This window comes from Pongo pygmaeus, chromosome 19 (assembly GCF_028885625.2).
Source record: "Pongo pygmaeus isolate AG05252 chromosome 19, NHGRI_mPonPyg2-v2.0_pri, whole genome shotgun sequence".
NCBI classification, from domain to species: domain Eukaryota; kingdom Metazoa; phylum Chordata; class Mammalia; order Primates; family Hominidae; genus Pongo; species Pongo pygmaeus.
The window spans coordinates 2,290,713-2,310,860 of NC_072392.2; the positions used below are offsets into that span (position 1 = coordinate 2,290,713).

The 20,148-nt window shown below is 44.0% G+C and overlaps 1 protein-coding gene across 3 annotated transcripts in view; it reads right to left on the bottom strand.

Moving 5' to 3' along the window:
- METTL16 (methyltransferase 16, RNA N6-adenosine) overlaps positions 1-18,399 on the bottom strand; it is a 96,109-nt gene extending 77,710 nt beyond the window's left edge. For 2 of the 3 annotated variants that reach the window (XM_063655738.1, XM_063655737.1), the window contains exons 1-2: positions 17,419-18,393; positions 9,786-9,913 (exon numbers count right to left, since the gene is read on the bottom strand). In XM_063655738.1, coding sequence (XP_063511808.1) covers positions 9,786-9,913 — 128 coding nt within the window. In that variant the 5' untranslated portion in view covers positions 17,419-18,393. Of the gene's footprint in view, positions 1-9,785; positions 9,914-17,418 lie in introns of all 3 variants that reach the window. The other variant, XM_063655739.1, reaches the window with a different exon arrangement.
- Between the last annotated feature and the right edge of the window lie 1,749 nt (positions 18,400-20,148).

A 20,148-nucleotide genomic window follows, 5' to 3' on the forward strand; every position in this document is an offset into this window, starting at 1 on the left:
AGGAGACTGAGGCACATGAATTGCTTGAACTCAGGTGGTGGAGGCTGCAGTGAGCTGAGATCGGGCCACCGCACTCCAGTCTGGACGACAGTGTGAGACTCTGTCTCAAAAAAAAAAAAAAGAAACCATTGTGAAAACGAAGAACATTCTACCAGTGCAGACAATCATCAACAACTCCTACCTAAGCAGGAAGGGGGAAGATTTCTGGGAGCCGCCAGATCATTTACACCAAGAGCATCTCTCCTCTCTTCCATATCTACCACAGGTTCCTGTGAACCACGCAAGGTTGCAACTATAAATAGGCTCACATTGCTCTCATCTCTAAAAGAAAAACAAGGAAGTTCTCCTCAAGACTGCCGTATCCTCTTCCCATCCCCTCACAGACACATTTCTTTTTCCCTGTAACAGGTCTTTTTAAAAAACCTTTTAAAGATTACTTTTAATTTATTTTCTTTTTGTTTTTGAGACAGAGTCTCGCTCTGTCGCCCAGGCTGCAGTGTAGTGGTGCAATCTTGGCTCACCGTAACCTCTATCTCCTGGGTTCAAGCGATTCTCGTGCCTCAGCTTCCCGAGTCGCTGGGAGGTTAATTTTTGTATTTTTAGTAGAGATGGGGTTTCCCCATGTTGGCCAGGCTGGTCTCGAACTCCTGGCCTCAAATGATCCACCCACCTTGGCCTCCCAAAGCGCTGGGATTACAGGCATGAGCCACTGTGCCCAGTGAAGATTTACTAATTTTTGTGGGTACATGGTAGGTATATATATTTAGGGGGTATAAGAGATATACATTGTATTTTTAGCAAATCAAATGTTTGTGGCAATCTCACATCTAGCAAGTGTATTGGTGCCATTTTTCCAACAGCACATGCCCACTTTATGTGTCTATGCCACATGTCGGTAACTCTCACAATATTTCAAACTTTGTTGTGGTGATTTATGATCAGTGGTCTTTGTTTTTTGTTTTTTTGTGTGTGTATGTTTGTTTTTGTTTGTTACTCAGGAGACTGAGGTAGGAGGATTGCTTGAGCCCAGGAATTTGAGGCTACAATGAGCTATAATCCTACCACTGCACTCCAGCCTGGGTGACAGGGACCCTCTCTCTAAAAAACAAAAACAAGGCCGGGCGTGGTTGCTCATGCCTGTAATCCTAGCACTTTGGGAGGTTGAGGCAGGCGAATCACGAGGTCAGGAGATCGAGACCATCCTGGCCAACATGGTGAAACCCCATCTCTACTAACATACAAAAAATTAGCCAGGCGTGGTGGCGTGCACCTGCAGTCCCAGATACTCGAGAGGCTGAGGCAGAGGAATCGTTTGAACCCGGGAGGCGGAGGTTACACTTCTTATTATTTAAGAAATATTTTAAGGCCATAGATAGTGATTCCTCAGACAGATCTGGGCAAAGTAAATTGAAAACGTTCTGGAAAAGATTCAGCATTCTAGATGCCATTAAAAACATTCGGGATTGGCCAGGCATGGTGGCTCATGCCTGTAATCCCAATACTTTCAGAGGTAGAGAGAGGCAAATCACTTGAGCCCAGGAGTTCGAGACCAGATGGTGTGAAACGACAACCACAAAAAATTAGCTGGGTGTGGCAGCACACACCTAGTCCCAGCTACTTGGGAGGCTGAGGTAAGAGGATCACCTGAGCCTGGGGAGGTTGAGGCTACAGTGAGCCACAATTATACCACTGCATTCTAGCCTGGGCAACAGAGTGAGACCCTGTCTCAAAAACAAAAAATAAAAGAACATTTGGGATTGATGAGAGGAGGTCATTATCAACATTAATTGAATATGAAAAAGATGATTTCGGCTGGGCGCGGTGGCTCACGCCTGTAATCCCAGCACTTTGAGAGGCCAAGGTGGGCGGATCACAAGGTCAGGAGTTCGAGACCAGCCTGGCTAACATGGTGAAACACTGTCTCTACTAAAAATACAAAAATTAGCCAGGTGTGGTTGTGCACACCTGTAATCCCAGCTACCCAGAAGGCTGAGGCAGGAGAATCCCTTGAACCCAGGAGGTGGAGGCTGCAGTGAGCTGAGATCCGGCCACTGCACCCCAGCCTGGGTGACAGAGCGAGACTCTGTCTCAAAAAAAAAAAAAAGAAAAAGATTATTTCAACCCTCATAGGTGAGCCTGACGGGCTCAAGACTTCAGCATAGGAAGTAACTGCAGATGTGCTGAAAATAGCAAGAGAACTAGAATTAAAAGTGAAGACTGGCCGGGCGTGGTGGCTCATGCCTGTAATCCCAGCACTTTGGGAGGCCAAGGCAGGCGGGTCACCTGAGGTCAGCAGTTTGAGATTAGCCTGGCCAACATGGCAAAACCTTGTCTCTACTAAAAAATACAAAAATTATTTGGGCGTGGCGGTGCACACCTGTAATCCCAGCTACTCGGGAGGCTGAGGCAGGAGAATTGCTTGTACCTGGGAGTTGGAGGTTGCAGTGACCTGAGACCATGCCACTGCACTCCAACAGCCAGGGTGACAGAGCAACTCTGTCTCAAAACACACATGCACACACACACACACACACACAAAACAAAACAAAAAAAAGAAAAAGAAAAAACATCATACACAGATAGTATTTTTATCTAATTGTGTTCAAGGCATTCATGGATCCTCTGACAGTCCCTAAGTTCACTGTTCTCTGTATATTTCTGTCTACTTAGTTAGAAATATTTTTAAAAAGTTCCAAATTATGTCAAACAGTGTTTTTTAGAGAGGGGTCTCACCTTGTCGCTCAGGCTGGAGTGCGGTGGTGTAATCTTAAGTTCACTGCAGCCTTGAACTCCTGGGATCAAATGATCCTCCCACCTCAGCCTCCCAAGTAGCTGGGATTATAGATGTGAACCACTATACCCTGTCAAACATATTTTTTAAAATTTCTATATTTTTCAAAATGCTAAGTCTTCATCTTCACTGAAAGTTATTTATCCATATAATTTTCCATTTTGATGCTTTTTGCCTTCTTTTCTACTTTATTTGATTTAGGGGGAACTCTCATTTACCTACTTATTTTTGCGCATCCCTTTACTTTTCATTTCTCTGTAATTCCGTTTTAGGTATGTGCTATGATCTGAATGTGTCCCCCAGAGTTCCTTTGTTGGAAACTTAATCCCCAATGCCAACAGTGTTAGGAGGTGGGGCCTAGTGGGAGAGGTTTAGGTCACGAGGGGCTTTGCCCTTATGAATGGATTAATGCTGCTATTTAAAAAAAAGCTTGCAGAAGTGGGTTTGCCCCCGTCCACCTTCCACCCTGTGAGGATGCAGCAAAAGGGCCCTTAACCAGATGCCAGAGCCTTGATCTTGGACTTCCCAGCTCCTAGACTATGAGAAATAAATTTCTGTTCTTTATAAATTACCAGTCTCATGCCACTTATATATGGCATATCGTTTTGTTGTTGTTGTTTTTCTTTTTTATTTTCTTGAGGCAGACTCTTGCTCTGTTGCCCAGGTTGGAGTGCAGTGGCACGATCTCGGCTCACTGCAACCTCCACCTCCTGGGTTCAAGCGATTCTCCTGCCTCAGCCTCCCAAGTAGCTGGGATCACAAGTGTGCACCATCATGCCTGGCTTATTTTTGTATTTTTAATAGAGACGGGGTTTCACCATGTTGGCCAGACTGGTCTCGAACTCCTGACCTCAGGTGATCCGCCCACCTTGGCCTCCCAAAGTGCTGGGTTTACAGGCATGAGCCACGGCACCAGCCTCTTTTTTTTTTTTTTTTTTTTGAGATAGGATCTCACTCTGTCGCCCAGGCTGGAGTGTAGTGGCACAATCTCGGCTCACTGCAACCTCTACCTCTCAAGCTCAAGCGATTCTCGTGCCTCAGCCTTCCAAGTAGCTGAGATTACAGGCATATGCCACCACGCCTGGCTCATTTTTGTATTTTTAGCAGAGAAGGGGTCTCTCCATGTTGCCCAGGATGATCTCAAACTTCTGAGCTCAAGCCATTCGCTGGCCTCTCAAAGTGCTGGGAATATAGGCATGAGCCACTACGCCCGGCCTGGAGTACCATTTAATAGAGAAATTTTTCTCACGCAGTCAACAAACATTAACTCAATGTCTGCGACTTGCCAGGTACCTTTAGGTATGTTGTAAAAACAGATCTGTTAGGTCTGCTTCAGGGTGACAGGTTTTTTTTTGGAAACAAGGTCTCGCTCTGTTGCCTAGGCTGGAGTGCAGTGGCACGATCATGGTTCACTGCAGCCTCGACCCCCTGGGCTCAAGCGATCCTCCTGCCTCAGCCTCTGAAAGTGCCGTGACTCCAGGTATGAGGCACTGCACTCGGCCTTTTAAAAAATATATCTCTTAGGCCCGGCACAGTGGCTCATGCCTGTAATCCCAACACTTTGGGAGGCTGAGGCGGGCGGATCATGAGGTCAGGAGATCGAGACCATCGTGGCTAACACGGTGAAACCCCATCTCTACTAAAAATACAAAAAATTAGCTGGGTGTGGTGGCAGGCACCTGTAGTCCCAGCTACTCAGGAGGCTGAGGCAGGAGAATGGCGTGAACCCGGGAGGCGGAGCTTGCAGTGAGCCGAGATCTCGCCACTGCACTCCAACCTGGGTAGCAGAGTAAGACTCCATCTCAAAAAAAAAAGAGATCGGGACCATCCTGCCCATCATGGTGAAACCCCATCTCTACTAAAAATACAAAAATTAGCTGGGCATGGTGGCATGTGCCTGTAGTCCCAGCTACTCAGGAGGTTGAGGCAGGAGAATCTCTTGAACCTGGAAGGCAGAGCTTGCGGTGAGCCGAGACAGCGCCACTGCACTCCAGCCTGGCGACAGAGCAAGACTCTGTCTCCAAACAAAACAAAACAAAACAAAAATCTTAAAAATCCTAACCATCAGCTGGGCGCGGTGGCTCACGCCTGTAATCCCAGTACTTTGGGAGGTTGAGCTGGGCGGATCACCTGAGGTCAGGAGTTCTGAGACCAGCCTGGCCAACATGGTGAAACTCCGTCTTTACTAAAAATACAAAAATTAGATGGGTGTGGTGGTGCGAGCCTGTAATCCCAGCTACTCAGGAGGCTGAGACAGGAGAATCTAGGAGGCAGAGGTTGCAGTGAGCCGAGATCGCGCCATTGCACTCCAGCCTGGGGGACAAGAGCAAGACTTCCTCTCAAAAAAAAAAAAAAATCCTGACCGTCTTAAAAACCCTCCTGTGGTTCCTCAGTGTCCAAGGAATCAAGTTCACCGTCACAGGCATGCTATGAAAGCTCTTTGTGGCTGCTGTTTGTCTTCTGTTTTTCCTCAACCTGCTATCCTATATCCACTTCAGCCCCAGCGACATGCAGCTCTTCAAACTTACCACACCAAACAAAACTTGGTTCTCTACACTTGGAATTATTTTCCCCTTCTATTCAACCCTCAGTGCTCAGCTCAGAGAAGCAGGCTTTCACTACCATCCCCACCATCGCTGCTGGACTGCTGTGTCCTTCTCTTCAGACTCCTATTTTCCAGTGCCTATGAAATACTCCATTTGAATATCCCACAGACTTCTCAGACCCAATATGCCCAAAACTGAAAATATCATCCTCTCCAAACAGCTCATTCCCCCTTGTCCCCACTTCTGTGTATGGCACTACCATCCATCCTCTTGGTACCATACTTGGCTCTTCTGTTCTCCTTTCTTTCCGCCATGTCTTGCTGTTCTAATTTTTCTCAAACTCATCCTGTGATGTCTATCCCTGCTGCTTCTCCCTAGTTAGGCTACCGACATATCTAATCTGGACCACTAAAACAGTTTCCTACCTACCTCCCTAGACCTCCAGTCTTAACTCTCCCTGCAATGCATCCTCCACAACGCTCCTACAATGTATCTGTTTAAACACAATTCTGAACATGTTATTCCCCTGCTTTAAAACCTTCGTGGGCCAGGTGCAGTGGCTCACACCTATAATCCCAGCACTTTGGGAGGCCAAGGTGGGCGCATCACTTGAGGCCAGGAGTTTGAGACCAGCCTGGCCAACATGGTGAAACCTCCTTTCTACTAAAAATACAAAAATTAGCCAGCCATGGTGGTGCATGCCTGTAATCCCAGCTACTTGGGAGGCTGAAGCACAAGAATCACTTGAACCCAGGAGGTGGAAGTTGCAGTGAGCCAAGATGACATTACTGCACTCCAGCCTGGGCAACAGAGCAAGACTCTGTCTCAGAAAATAATATAAAACTTTAGTGGATGAGGATGGGGATGGGCAAGGCACAAGAATCCTCCATACCACGCCCTTAAGAAAAATCTCAAACTCCTCAGTGGGCCTTATAAAGCACCACAAAGCATAACCATCCCCAGCCCACCTCCTCCTGTCTCGTGTCCACTGCACCCCAGGCACGCTTCACTTCTGCAGTTCCCCTCTGCGCAGTATTCTTTGCACATGCTGCTGCCTCTGCCTGGAACACTCTTCTTTCTACCTGGATCACTCCACTCATTCCTTAAAACACAACCAAGAGACCATTTCGGTTTCAAATCATTCTCTAAATCCCAAAGTCAGGGTACAGTCTCCTTTTCATGTGATCCCACGGCACATCCCCCAGATTCTCCCATACTAAAAGGTTAACGGTTTATGTATTTGTCCATTTTCCCCACTAGTGTATCAACTAGCGTGTGACTGTGGCAGTGACATCTTTCTTGTTTTTTAAGGCTTTCCTAGAACTGAGCACAATGTGGCTAATCAATAGGTTTTTGTTAAATAGCTGATTAAGTACAATAGTAAGTGTAAAGTGGAAACAAATAATGACAAAACTATATCTTTTTTTTTTTTTTTTTTTTTAAATTACAGGATTTCGCTATGTTGCCTAGGCTGGATTCAGACTCCTGGACTCAAGATCCTCTCACCTCAGCCTCTCATGTAGCTGGGACTACAGATGCCCAGCATTGCACCCCACTAAAATGGTATCTTTCCTAAAGCTACTAGGATCAACATCCACGTATATCACTATGAAACAATGATTTACAAACAATGAGAGAGATGTTATAAACAGAGAAATCCCAATTCAATCTCTTTAGGGTAACTGACTCCAAAGTAAGGTGCCAAAGGTGATTCTTTATGGTATCCAAAGAAAATACCAGAAGTCCTATTTAAATATATTCTTAATTTCTATTTTGAAACATGTTTTCAAATGTACTTAATATAGTAACACAGTAAGTAGTACAAGCATTCACATATAGGTTGTGCTCAATTTATTTTATTTTATTTTTTTGAGATAGAGTCTCATTCTGTTGCCCAGGCTGAAGTGCAGTGGCATGATCTCGGTTCACTAAAACCTCTGCCTTCCCAGTTCAAGCAATTCTCCCTCCTCAGTCTCCTGAGTAGCTGGGACTATAGGTGCGCACCACCACGCCCAGCTAATTTTTTGTATTTTTAATAGAGACAGGGTTTTGCTTTGTTGGCCAGGCTGGTCTTGAACTCCTAACTTCAGGTGATCTGCCCACCTCGGCCTCCCAAAGTGAACTTAACTCTTGTATACTTGAGTGGGGGTGGAGAGTTTCACAGATCCCTTTGAGAATCTGATGAAAGCTAAGGATTATCTGCCAGAAATATGAACATAAATATTTGTTTGAACTCCTGTATGATTTTAAGGGTTATCTTGGCTTTCAGGTTAAGTCTTGCCCCAGGGCCTCCATTTCTAAAGCTATAAGGAGAGGGCTTAGAGTAAAGAAGAGGTCAAGAAAATGCCTCAAGCCCTACGATCCTAATCTTCTTTTTTTTCTTTTTTCTTTTTTTTTTTTGAGCTGGAGTCTCACTCTGTTGCCCAGGTTGGAGTGCAGTGGCACGATCTCGGCTCACTGCAACCTCCACCTCCCAGGTTCAAGTGATTATCCTGCCTCAGCCTCCCGAGTAGCTGGGATTACAGGCTTGTGCCACCACATCCAGCTCATTTTTGTATTTTTAGTAGAGATGAGGTTTTCACCATGTTGGTCAGGCTGGTCTCAAACTCCTGACCTCAAGTGATCCGCCCACCATGGCCTCCCAAAGTGCTGGGATTACAGGCTTGTGCCACCACATCCAGCTCATTTTGTATTTTTAATAGAGATGAGGTTTTCACCATGTTGGTCAGGCTGGTCTCAAACTCCTCACCTCAAGTGATCCGCCCACCTTGGCCTCCCAAAGTGCTGGGATTACAGGCTTGAGCCACCGTGCCTGGCCACTATTATTCTTTCCCTTCCCTTTTCTCCTCAAATCCTGCTCCTCTTCCTTCCCGTAGCTGAATCACTACGCCTCTCTCCAGGCAGGCTTGGAATTTCCAATTCCCTCTGTAACTCGCAGAGTTGAGGAATGCAGTTAGAGATGGTTCTTTCTCAGAGGTATAAAAGACACATCAGTCATTCCCATATAATTATCATAATTTTGCCATTTCCTGAAACACTTATACTATTATTTTCTTAATTTAAAAAAATCAAGGCCGGGCACGTGGCTCACACCTGTAATCCCAGCACTTTGGGAAGCCAAGGCGGGCGGATCACCTGAGGCCAGGAGTTCAAGACCAGCCTGGCCAACATGGTGAAACTCCGTCCCTACTAAAAATACAAAAATTAGCCAGGCGTGGTGGTAGAGGCCTGTAGTCCCAGCTAGTCGGGAGGCTGAGACAGGAGAATTGCTTGAACTCGGGAGGCAGAGGTTGCAGTGAGGGGAGACTGCACCACTGTACTCCACCCTGGGCAACAGAGACTCCGTCTCAAAAAAATAAAGTAAAAATAAAAAATCAACTTTCTGGCTTGGTGTGGTGGCTATAATCTCAGAACTTTGGGAGGCAAAGGAGGGAGGACCACTTGAATCTAGGAGTTTGAGACCAGCCTGGGCAATATGACAAGACCTTGTCTCTACAAAAATAAAAATAAAAATAGCTAAGCATGGTAGGACACACTTGGCTATTTTTGTCTGAGGAGGCTGGGGCAGGAAGACAGCAGCAGGAAGACAGCTTAAGCCCAGGAGTTCAATGCTGTCACAAGCTATGGCTGTGCCACTGCACTCCAGCTTGGGCAATAGAGCAAGACCCTATCTCTAAAAACAAAATAAATAAATAAAAATAAATCAACTTCTTAAATTTAGTAACATCTTAAATAATAGTATCTGTGAAATCAGTCCTGATGTCCTGGTTATTATTTTCCTGCCTCACATCAAAATAAACACACACTTATTAAAATATCTTTAGGCCGGGCACGGTGGCTCACACCTGTAATCCCAGCACTTTGGGAGGCCAAGGTGGGCGGATCACGAGGTCAGGAGTTCAAGACCAGTCTAACCAACACGGTGAAACCCCGTCTCTACTAAAAATACAAACATTGACCGAGCGTGGTGGCGGGTGCCTATAATCCCAGCTACTCAGGAGGCTGAGGCAGGAGAATCGCTTGAACCTGGGAGGCAGAGGTTGCAGTGAGCCGAGATCATGCCACTGTACTCTAGCCTGGGCAACAGAGCAAGACTTTGTCTCAAAAAAAAAAAGTATTTAGATCCTCACCAGTCACTAAGTTTTAGATCACGAAGAGCACAATCCTAAGTCTCTGCAGTTACTCTGGGATTTCTGTAGGGTAAGCAATAATTTGGACATCAAGAGAATTTTTTTTTTTTTAAGCCAGAAGGAAACTTAAAAGCATTTGGTCCATTCCTCTAATGTTATACATTAAAAAGCTGAGACCAAGAGAGGTTAAGTGATTTGTCCAAGGTCGCACGGGAAGTTTAATCAAATGTCTAAGATTAACATTCAGGTGGGCTTTCTATTATATCATATCCATTTGAATCACACAAGAATAATAGTGATTTTTCATCCGTTACCTACCTCACTCTTCCATTCAGATTTATCTGAACATGCTGCTTAAAATCTGGATATTTGGATGCCAGATATGCAAAGTCAGGAGGTTTGTCCTTGTATCTATTTCTTGCATGCATTGATTTACTCAGAGCCATCTTAAGGAGAGAAAGAGAGAAAGAAAATCAGCATATTTATTAAAAACCATTAATGGGGGCCGAGTGCGGTGCCTCATGCCTCTAATCCCAGTACTTTGGGAGGCCAAGGCAAGTAGATCACCTGATTCAGGAGTTCGAGACCATCCCATCCTGGCCAACAGGATGAAAGCCCGTCTCTACTAAAAATACAAAAGGTAGCCGAGCATGGTGGCGGGAGCCTGTAATCCCAGCTACTCGGGAGGTTGAGGCAGGAGAATTGCTTGAACCCAGGAAGTGGAGGGTGCAGTGAGCCGAGATCACGCCATTGCACTCCAGCCTGGGCAACAAGAGCGAAACTCCGTCTCAAAAAAAAAAAAAATCAGTGGGGAAAGCTGTGGATGCCAAGTTAATAGTTACAGCCAACATGTCTTTGCCGATCAAGTGAGAAAGTAGAAATTACATTTTAAAAATGTATACAACAAATAAGCACATGAAGAGATGGTGAACATCATTAGTCATCAGGGAAATACAAATCAAAACCACGTGAGATACCACTTCATGCCCACTAGGATGGCTGCTGTCAACAAAAAAACAAAAATCAAAAATTAAAAAAACAGAAACAACAAGTGTTCTGCAAGGATGTGAAGAAATTGGAGTTCTCGTGCATTGCTGTTGGGAATGTGAAATGGCACAGCTGCTGTTGAAAAACGCTTGGCGGTTCTTTAAAAAGCTAAACATAGAATTACTATCTGATTCAGCAATTCCACTCCTAGGTATATTCCCAAAAGAACTGAAAGGAGGAACTGAAACAGATATTTGTACAGCAGTGTTCACAGTAGTATCATTCCCAAGAGTGAAAAGGTGGGAAACAACCTGAGTGTCCATCAGCAGATGAATGTGGATCAACAAAATACAGTATATCCATACACTAAATATGGATCAACAAAATACACTATATCCATACCCTACATATGGATCAACAAAATACAGTATATCCATACACTAAATATGGATCAACAAAATACGGTATATCCATATAATAAATATGGGTCAACAAAATACGGTATATCCATACCCTAAATATGGATCAACAAAATACGGTATATCCATACAATAAATATGGATCAACAAAATATGGTAATCCATACAATAAATATAGATTAACAAAACATGGTATATCCATACAATAAATATGGATCAACAAAAGATGGTATATCCATACAATAAATATGGATCAACAAAATACAGTATATCCATACAATAAATATGGATCAACAAAACATGGTATATCTATACAATAAATATGGATCAACAAAACACGGTATAGCCATAAAATAAATATGGATCAACAAAATACGGTATATCCACACACTAAATATGGATCAACAAAAGACGGTATATCCATACAATATGTATGATCAACAAAATATGTTATATCCATACAATAAATAGGGATCAACAAAATACGGTATATACACACAATAAATATTATGCAGCCCTAAGAAGGAATGAAATTCTGATACATGCTACAACATGGAAGAACCCTGAAAACAGCATGCTAAGGGAAATAAACCACACACAAAAGGACAAATATTGTATGCTTTCACTTATATGAGGCACCCAGAAGAGGTAAATTTATTACACAGATGGAGAGTGGAATAGAGGTGATGAGGAGCTGGGGGAGGGAAGAATGAGGAGTTACTGTTTAATAGGTACAGAGTTTCACTTTGGAATGATGACAAAGTTCTGGAGATAGAGGTGATGGTTGCACAAGAGAAGGAACACATTTAATGTCACTGAATGGTACACTTAAAAATGGCTAAAATGGTAAATTTTATGTTATGTATATTTTTCCATGATTTTAAAAATGTAGACAACATAAGAGTGAATCTTTTTTTTTAAATCAAGGGAAGAAAGCTGAAAAGTATTCCTTTAAGAGCATCAAAGTGACAGAACACAGTCTGTATATATGATCTATAACCAAGGATATTAGTTAGAGGTTAGTTGTGTTTTGTTTTGTCTTGTTTTGTTTGTTTTGAGACAGTGTCTCACTCTGTCATCCAGGATGGAGTGCAGTGGCACAATCATACCTCACTGCAGCCTCGATCTCCCGTGCTCAAACAGTCCTTCCACCTCAGCCTCCCGAGTAGCTGGGACTATAGGTATGTGCCACCATGCCACCACGGCTGGCTAATTTATTTTTAATTTTATTTTTTGTAGAGACAGGGTCTCCCTTTGTTGCCCAGATTGGTCTCTGACACCTGAGCTCAAGTGATCCTCCTGCCTCAGCCTCCCAAAGTGCTACGACTACAGACATGAACCACCACACCCAGCCTGGGGGTTAGTTTTTACAGTATCCTTACAAGGACTGAATATTTGGTAGTGCACCATAACATCACCAAAGTTTGAAAAAATATCTTTGATTCCAACTTAAAGTTTCAATCTTGTCATTCCCAGGTAGCTAAAACCAAATGAAAACAAACATAATTTTGTCTTCTTCCAGATTACAACAAGAAATAAAAGCAAATGTATTTATATCAAGATATAAAAACTGAAAGAGAAACTATTATAATGGTTTAGTAAATCTCCAGGTAGTTGGTAATTTTTAAAATATTTTACTATTATATATATATATCTATCTATCTCTGGGTGTTAAGTGACTTTTATTTTCTTAATATCTTTATTTTCTACTTTTTAAATAATGATTATTCTTCTAACAATATTATGTTAGCCAAAAATCTAGGAGTCACTTGATAGTTTCTCATCTCCAAGAAATCACCACTCCTGTAGGTTTTACCTACTAAATACCTCTTAAATCCACTCTTTTTCCCTGTCCCCAGCAATGTCAAGCCCAGAGGCCTTTTTTTTTTTTTAAGATACACAGTTTCGTTATGTTGGCCAGGTTGGTCTTGAACTCCCGGCCTCAAGCAATCCTGCCACCTCAGGCTCCCAAAGTGCTAGGATTATAGTCGTAAGCCACCACACCCGGCCAGAACAGCCTTTTTATTTACTTACTTTTGTTTTATTAGAGACAACATTGCCCAGGCCAGATTTGAACTCCTGGGCTTAAGCAATCCTCCCATGTCGGGCTCCCAAATGGCTGAGCCCACAGGTGTGCATCACCGCACCTGGTTTACAGCAGCCTCTTAATTGGTCTCCCTGCATCCACTCTTGTTCTCGCCATCCCTCCTTCCACCTCGCAGTGATCATTTCTAAACACAAATCTCAGTATGTCCTTCTCCTATGTCCACCTGCTCAAAACCTTACTCTTAGGATAAAATAAAAAACATCACTTCAGCCTACATACAAGGCCCTACATGACCTGGCCTTGCCTATCTTTTCACCATCAGTTTAAGTCACATGTCCTTGCTCTTTGTGTCCTTCTACCCCGACCACAGGACCTTTATGCAGGCTATTCTTTTTTTTTTTTGAGACAGAGTCTCCCTCTGTCACCAGGCTGGAGTGCAGTGGCACAATCTTGGCTCACTGCAACGTCTGCCTCCTGGGTTCAAGAGATTCTCCAGCCTCGGACTCCCATGCAGGTTATTCTTTTTATCTGTAACATTTTTTCCTCCCTCTCTTCAGTTGGCAAATTCTTAGTCATTCTTGGGCTCACAGTTCAAGCATCTCTTCTTCAGGAAGATCTTTCCTTCCCTAATCTCCCCAGTTAAGATAAATCCTCTATTATAACATCTCCTAGCAATAAATATTTTTCCTTTGCAATCTTTGTTAGAGACATAATTTTACATAGTCATAAATCTGTCAATGCTATTTCAGATGGTTTTTTGACAGCTTCCTACACTGGAAATTAAACCAATTTCAAAAAAGAACTGTTGTCTTCATTCCAGACTTTTCCAAATCACATATCCAACTGCCTACCATATTTCTCACTTGAAGGGCTCAAAAATATATGTACAATATGTGCAAAATTAAATCACTTCTACCACCCCAAACTGGTCCTTCTCATCTTCCCTATCTAACCAAATGCACTGCTATCTTTCTTGTGATAAACACATCAAAAATCTTCAACACCTTCTCCATGCTGCCTCCCCCATTCACAACACACCAGGTCCGGAATACTCCATCTCCCAATTATTTCTTGACCTTATCCCACTTTTCACCCTTCACAACACCACCTCTCTGGCCCAGGTCATTACCATGTCTTTCTTGGGTTGCTCTAAGAGTCTCAAACTGATCTCTTCATAACCACTCTTGCCCTCTACCAGCCATTTTTCACTCAGCAGACAAGCCACTCCCCCCATGCAAATGTGAACATTTCCTTGTTAAATCCCTTCAGTGGCGTCCCAAAGCTATTAAGCTAATAAAGTCTAAAATCATTAATAAGGCAGGCATAATCCAGGCCTTATCTGTCCCTCCAACTTCATTTGTTGCCACTTTCCCCTTCCAGACATACTGGTCTTCTTCCATTTTCTCTGCTGCATGGTAGTCTGTCTCACCATCTCCTATTCTTACCGCCTGTAAGACTCTCCTCAACCTCCCCCCATTGCCTTTCACCTCTGAAGGTCCACTAGCTACTCAAATCACACCCTAGGCATCATTTACTCAGGCAGGCTTTCTCTGACCCCACAATCCAATCAGATGCCCATCTACATGCTTTCAAAGCACCCTGTGCTGCTTCTCCCTCAGAGATCTTCAGTTTACTACTGGGTGTGTAATTAATTTGCATATGTCACACATAGACCTGCAACCATATCCATCCTAATCTTTACTATACCCCCAGCAACCTGTATACAATAAATATTTGTTGAGTAAACAATTCAGAATTTGAGGGGATTAGTAGCCACCTGAAAGTTTTTCAGCATACTGTTACTACATTTTCCCCCTCACACTATGACTAAAATTGACTATATACCTGTTTTAATTTCCTAGCATTGACATACCCTTTACTGACCATCAGGAAAGAGGGGAGCATAAAACTAGGATGGCCCCCAGTTCTCAAGAAAACATCAACTGGGCAAGGTGGTGCATGCCTGTGGTCCTAGCTACTAGGGAGGCCAAGGATAGCTTGAGCCCAGGAGTTCCAGTCCAGCCTGGGCAACATAGTGAGACCCTGTCTCAAAATAAACAAATACAAATAATAGACTTTATTAAAAAGAAAACATGCAAAATGAAAGTGTTGACCAGGCACGGTTGCTCACGACTATAATCCCAACACTTTCGGAGGCCAAGACTGGAGGATCACCTGAGGTCAGGAGTTCGTGAGACCAGCCTGGCCAACATGGAGACCATCCTGGCCAACACAGCGAAACCCTATCTCTACTAAAAATACAAAAATTAGCTGGGTGTGGTGGCACGTGCCTGAAGTCCCAGCTACTCGGGAGGCTGAGGCAGGAGAATCACTTGAATCCAGGAGGCCGAGGTTGCAGTGCACCAAGATCACACCACTACACTCCAGCCTGGTGACAGAGCAACACTCCGTCTCAAAAAAAAAAAAAATTAGCTGGGCGTGGTGGTGGGTGCCTGTAATCCCAGCTACTCGGGAGGCTAAGGCAGGAGAATCACTTGAACCCGGGAGGTGGAGGTTGCAATGAGCCAAGATCGTGCTACTGCACTCCAGCCTTGGTGACAGTGAGACTCTGTCTGAAAAAAAAAAAAAAAGAAAAAGAAAATGTCTTTTCTTGTGATTCTGGCAAGCAACAAAAAAGAAAGGTAAACTAAGAGTAATTTCTTTAAGCTGATAGAAAATATTTTCCCAATTTATGGGGGACATGTGACATTTATGGGGTATTTGTTACACGCATAGAATGTGTGATGATCGGCAAGGCGCGGTGGCTCACACCTGTAATCCCAGCTCTCAGGGAGGCAAGAGGCAGGAGGATAGCTTGAGCCCAGGAGTTCGAGACCTGCCTGGGCAATATAGCGAGACCCCGTTCTCCAGAAAAAGGAAAAAAAAAAAAAAAAAGACAAAGAATGTGTGATGATCAAGTCAGAGTATATGGGGTATTCATCACTTTGATGATCAAGTCAGAGTATATGGGGTATTCATCACTTTGAGTATTTTTTATATCTATGTATTGGTAACATTTCAAGCCCTCTCTCCTAGCTATTTTGAAATATACATTGTTGCTGACTATAGTCACCATATCCTAACAATGACTTCAAGAGACAGTGGCATGTTAGGGCTCTGCAACACATCAAGGAAAATTCTACAGACTACACAGCTGACATCAGTGCACACACAACATGATACTCTGAATATATGTGAAACAAATTAAATTACAGATATGGCAGATTCGATTGATTTCCTACATTATTCAAGTTTTCTGGTCAGAACAGATACAGAATGAGTCAATACAACCACTTCTTTTCTAACTAACCTCCCAATATAGGCAATGAGTTCTTAGCTAAATATATCCTATTCTTCAGAGTTTAACTGGGCATCAATTCTTTTTTTTTTTTTCTTCTTGTTGAGACAAGGTCTTCCATTCTGTTGCCCAGAGTGCAATGATGGAATCATAGCTCCCTGCAGCCTCCAACTCCTGAGATCAAGCAACCCTCCCGCCTGAGCCTCCCAAGCAGCTGGGACTACAGGTACAGGACACTGCACCTGGTTAATTTACTTCATTTTTTGTAGAAAGGGAGTCTGGCTTTGCTACCCAGGCTCTAGCTTCAATTTTCGACACAGAATTTACCCATGTGACATTCCATATATTTTACTTACTTAAAAAAATCTCCCGTCAGTAAGCTTCAAGAGGGTAAATATTTTGTCTGTCTTGTTCACCGCATATCCCAACGCCTAAAATAGGGCCTGAGAGGGTAGGCACTCAAGTATTTGTTGATTGAAACCACGATAGAACTCTTCCCTGTCCGGACCACCGACACAAAGCACCCTCACTGAGTTTCAAAAAAAGCTCAGCCCAAGGACTGGAACTTTTCTTCCTGGTTACTTGAGTCAGTCCAGAAAGCTAAAGTTAATAGTAGAACCCTGAGAATGAGGCTTTCCCTTTTTTTTTTTTTTTTTTTCTTTCTCATCTCCAAGCTTCTGTTTCCTTGGTTCCTCTTGACCATTAACGCTCCTCAACTACCACTCTCTTGATACACAGCCTGTAAAACAGGCTAAATTCCAATTTCAGAACTTCAAATTCTTTCTGCACAGATCCCTCCCACCTCAAAACCAATCTACATCTTCTCTCTTCGCCTTCTCTCATAAATCCGACTTTCCCACTAGTCCTGCCACTGCCATTCTCCATCTCTTCCATTCTTTCCACGCCGTCATTTTATCAGCTCAGTTTGTCTTCCCGCCTCAGTTTTGGATCTCTCTAAACCTCCTAAACCCCGGGGAGTCTTTCCTACTTCAATCCTAGTCTCTATTCTATTCGCCAACTCCTCCCACTCATCCACTCTCAACACCCCCGCGTGCGCACACACAGCCACATCGGGTCTCCCCTCCTAGACCCCGAAGGCTGCACCTCACTATCCCAAAACTCAAGAATGAGGAACCCGTGTGATCCACGGGTTAAGTGACCCATGATAGTAAATCTGCGTGAGAGATATAAGTGACCCACCTCTGAGGCCGAGGTTCCTGCCAGACGTCGTGTCTGGCGTGGGCCTGTACAACCCTAGAATCTTAAAGCAGCCGCACAGCGAAGCTCCTAGAAACGCAGATGATACGCTCCCAGTGCGCCGCCATCTTGTGAAGCCATCTAGCCTCGTGATTGGACACATCCCTCTCGCGCGACCTGTGGCTGATCTTGAAGAAAGAAGAAACCCTCGCGAGGCCTGGGGTTTGCGGCTCCTGACAGAAGGCCGGGGGCCGTGGTGACGAGCGGAGTCTTTTGCGGTATGGCAGGAGGAGGACCTGCGTTCGAATTCGCGAGAAAACTTATTTAAAAGAAAAAGAAACAAGTTTTCCGGGCCCTGCTACAGACTTACCTATCACAGTCACTGGGATTGGGCAGGTTATGAAGATGAGGGTACGAGACTTGGGTGTGATGGCGTGCAGTGAGCCCTTTTTGTGCAACAGGTGTGTCCTCAGGCGATGTCTCACTCACTGAATTGTAAGAGATATAAGCCTGTGGGGGTGGGGAAGAGTACTCTCGTTTACAGCGGAAAAACTGAGGATCTGGCCGGACGCGGTGGCTCACGCGTGTAATCCCAGCACTTTGGGAGGCTGAGGCGGGCAGATCACCTGAGGTCAGGAGTTCAAGACCAGCCTGGCCAACATGGTGAAACCCCGTCTCTACCAAAAATAGAAAAATTAGCCGGGCATGGTGGCGGGCGCCTGTAATCGCAGCTACTCGGGAGGCTGAGGCAGGAGAATCGCTTGAATCCGGGAAGCAGAGGTTGCAGCGAGCCAAGATCGCGCCACTGCACTCCAGCCTGGGCGAAAGAGCGAGACTCTGTCTCAAAAAAAAAAAAAGGGGCCTGCCTACGTCCTCGTCGTTAATGTGAACGCTTCTGGCAAACTATTGCCATAAAATTGGGAGATAGTAAGGATTAAGGAATGGAGACTTCAGTCTGATGCACAAGTGAGTGTACCAGTAGTCACCCAAGGAAAGCTGAGGAGGTGTTTTCATAATCTGTTGTGTAACAAACCGCCCCAAAACGTAAGACTTAAAACAACCACCATTTTATTTGCTCACAGTTCTGCAATCTGGGCTGTGATTAGCCCACCCGTTCTGCTGGTTTTGCCAGTGGTCATAGCAACAAGTGGGGGCTGGTTCCGCTGAAAGAACTGGGTTTCTCTCCCTATAGTCCAAGTTCTCTCCCTATCCACGTGGCCTTTCCATGTAATTTGTCTAGCAGAGTAGGACGACATTTTTTTTCCCCCGAGATGGAGTTTCACTCTTATTGCCCAGGCTGGAGTGCAATGGTGCCATCTCAGCTCACTGCAACCTCTGCCTCCTGGGTTCAAGCGATTCTCCTGCCTCAGCCTCCCGAGTAGCTGAGTAGCTGAGATTACAGGCGCCTGCCACCACGCCCAGCTAATTTTTTGTATTTTTAGTAGAGACAGGGTTTCACCATGTTGGCCAGGCTGGTCTCGAACTCCTGACCTCAGGTGATCCACCCACCTCGGCCTCCCAAAGTACTGAGATTACAGGCGTGAGCCTCTGCGCCCGGCCAGAATACTTCTTATATGTTGGCTCAGGGCTCCCAAAAGGGCAAAAGTGGAAGCTGCCAGGCCCTCTTAAAGCTTCGGTGCAGAACTAGCACCTTGGCTATATTCTTGGTTAAAGCAAGTAGAATGGCCAGCCCAAATTCAAGGGGAGGGGACTATGCCAGGGTCCCTTCCAATACTGGAAGGCATGGTTCATTTCGGCAACCAATGTAACATATTACCACAGAAAGTTTTCCATCTTTGGTTGGTAGTGGCTTTGATACTAGTTATGGCATTTTATTTAGTGCATGCTGCTGGAAAGGTAAAAGAAAAGATGGTCTCGGAGATAGGACTGGTGGGGTTGAAGTGATTGTATTTAAGATATTGGTAACTTTCTGTTAGCTCCAAAGAGCAACCCGGTTTACCTGTAGGTCAGGCCAGAGAGACCCTAGTAGCACTGCAGCTGGGAAACCTGGCCTTTAATCCTGCCCCCACCATTTACTAACCCTGTGAGTATGGGCAATTTGCTTAAACACTTGAAGCCTTAGTTTGCTCAATATTACAAAATAGGATAATAATCTCATGGGGTTGTGAGAATTAAATCAGATAATGCATATAAAACAGCAGAATGTCTGGTATATAGTGAGTTCCTAAAATAATAATATTGTTCCTTATAACTTCTCTGGTCAGTTTTTTTTAAGTATACCATAAAGATAAAACATTTTAATAACTGAAAATTTGTAAATAATTTAAATAATACATAAAGATATCAGAAAGACAAAAATTATCTAAAATCTCACCACTCACAGCCAAGCACCATCAAATTTGGGTAACCTTACTACTAAACCTCTGTATCTCATAAGGATATATAACCAAATAATTTTTATACAAATAATAATATATATTCGTGTATATATGTAATTACATATATATACACATACACATGCACATATACTCAAATATAAATCTTGGAGATTCTTCCACTTCCATCAATATAGTTCTATATTGTTCTTTGTGATAGGTGCACAGTATTCCATTGAATGTATATACCACTTTTTATTTTTTTTTTTGAGACAGAGTCTTTCTCTGTCGCCCAGGCTGGAGTGCAGTGGCGCGATCTTGGCTCACTGCAACCTCCGCCTCCTAGGTTCAAGCGATTCTTCTGCCTCAGTCTCCCGAGTAGCTGGGATTACAGGTG